A 2,191-nucleotide genomic window follows, 5' to 3' on the forward strand; every position below is an offset into this window, starting at 1 on the left:
TTTGATCAATATGTATCTGTAGTTGTCGCTGTGTCTGTGAGGAGAAAACAAACAAATCACTGAATACATTATCAACATTGCCTAAAAGACATATTTTCTTTTCTGTTAATGTTTGTATAATCGTGTTAATATCTGACAGGATAGATGTACGCTTTGCACTCAAAGTTTTAATGAAATTCAACACATTTACATTTCAGTTTCTGTAAGAGACGATCAATAGTCATCCATTCGAGGGTTCATCAATGCAATTCTTTATAAATGGGTTTGCTTGACGCATTATCTGGTAGGAAATAGGTAAACAGCTTCCTTCCCGCCCCACCCTTCACCTGCCTTCCCCTCCACAAAAACAAACACACACATACAGGTTCCCTTCACCACGCCTCGTCACCATTCTATCCCCGCCTTGGTGTGGGTATATATAGATCGTCTCAAACATGTGACCAATATCCTCAGCTGATCCTCACAGCGACAACAACATGAAGCTGGTAAGTACTGGCCAAGATCCTCACTCAACACAACACCTCTCTTGGGGTATTGTTGTTACGTCTCTGCTTGGCCTATTGCCCTTTTCTTATTACCTAACAATCATTAGACAGTTATTATTAACATTTATAAGCTCGAGTAATAATTACTAAAAGGTCTTAATTCGTAACACTTAAGACCTCAGTACTTTGACAAGAGTTCAATAATAAACGTAGCTGTTAATGAGGACCTGTTGAGGCAGTATATTATACTGGACAAGATGTTAGGTGACCTCCAACACGTTGTCTTTCCTGGGGACGCAGGTACTCCTCGCCTGTCTGGTCGCCCTAGCCGCCGCCGCTCCTCGCCCTGACGAAGATGAGGCTAAGATCTTAGTGGACGAGCGCCAGGCTACTGCAGATGGAAACTTCAACTACCGATATGAAACTGAAAATGGAATCTCCGAGGACAGACTCGGTACTCCGGGCTCAGAGGGTCAGAGCAACATGCAGGGCACCTTCAGGTAGACAAGCCATCGTTAACCTCACTTACTTGTTATTATTAACTACTTGTAATGATTTTATCGTGATTGCAAGTATTTTAATGATAGATGAAAAAAGCAAATTGATTTGTTTCAGTAAATGATATCATCAAAAAAGACTATATTTGCTCTCATAAGATACAACGCGGAGTCGGTAAGTAGAACAGTGTTGGATAAGTACAGTGAATCTACCGTAACTAGATACCTTCTCTAATAACCAGTACAAGGTGAAAGATATTATTCTGAATCTGTTGTTTAGTTATTGATTTTGAAACGTTTTATCTTCTCTCAGCTACACGTCTCCTGAGGGCGTCTTTGTTATCGTCACCTACATCGCCGACGAGTTTGGCTTCAAGGCCGACTCTCCTCTGCTGCCCACCCCTCACCCCCTCCCCGCCCACGCCATAGAGCAGATCCGCGTCGCCGAGGAGCAGCGCGCCCAGGGCATTACCTTCGAGAAATAACACAAAATGAGACCTCCACCTTGACCTCCCTGTACATGATTAACTCGCGACAATCATTATGGATCAATTTGTCAAATGTCTGGACATATTTGTTTACACAGAACCTAAAGTACGACCACAAGTTGAGGTCTAAAATAAAGGTGTAATGATCTTCACTCGGTGGCTGTCGCGGAGGTGTCGTCCCCTAAATAATTATAACATAGACCTAGTGAGCCTAGTCATGTACTGTACACTTTGTTATGGAGTCAACCTGTCCCAGTGATATTGTTATTGCTTATAGGAAATAAATGTTAAGTGATTTTATTATCATAATTATTATCATTATCATTATTATTATTATTATTATTATTATTATTATGATTATGATTATGATTAAGATTAAGATTATGATTATTATTATTATTATTATTATTATTATTATTATTATTATTATTTATTTTTTTATGATTTTTTAGTCATTTAAAGTTTTTAATATCGAATTGTGAATTTTTAAGTTGTATGATCACTCTGTGTGTGTGTGTGTGTGTGTGCATATATGTGTGTGTGTGTGTGTGTGTGTGGCAATCATAAATAATTAACGGTTTATTGAAAAAAAATTCAGTCGCCCGAAGGCTGAAAACATAAATTGGATAGAAATGAATTATTACATACATAGGCATGGGGTAGGTGGGTCGTTCAACAAAAGCTTTCATTACTAAAAGGAGAAGGAACATGAATTGAACAT

The 2,191-nt window shown here is 38.7% G+C and overlaps 1 protein-coding gene across 1 annotated transcript; it reads left to right on the forward strand.

Annotated features, from left to right (window-relative positions):
- Positions 1-377: 377 nt before the first annotated feature.
- LOC121871121 (cuticle protein AM1159-like) lies at positions 378-1,770 on the forward strand. The gene is made up of 3 exons (XM_042373269.1): positions 378-485; positions 786-985; positions 1,296-1,770. The coding sequence occupies exons 1-3, from the start codon at positions 477-479 to the stop codon at positions 1,465-1,467; spliced, it is 381 nt and encodes a 126-aa protein (XP_042229203.1). The 5' UTR covers positions 378-476; the 3' UTR covers positions 1,468-1,770.
- The last annotated feature ends 421 nt before the right edge of the window (positions 1,771-2,191 follow it).

Source organism: Homarus americanus, unplaced genomic scaffold (genome assembly GCF_018991925.1).
Source record: "Homarus americanus isolate GMGI-L3 unplaced genomic scaffold, GMGI_Hamer_2.0 scaffold32583, whole genome shotgun sequence".
In the NCBI taxonomy this organism is placed as follows: Eukaryota; Metazoa; Arthropoda; class Malacostraca; order Decapoda; family Nephropidae; genus Homarus; species Homarus americanus.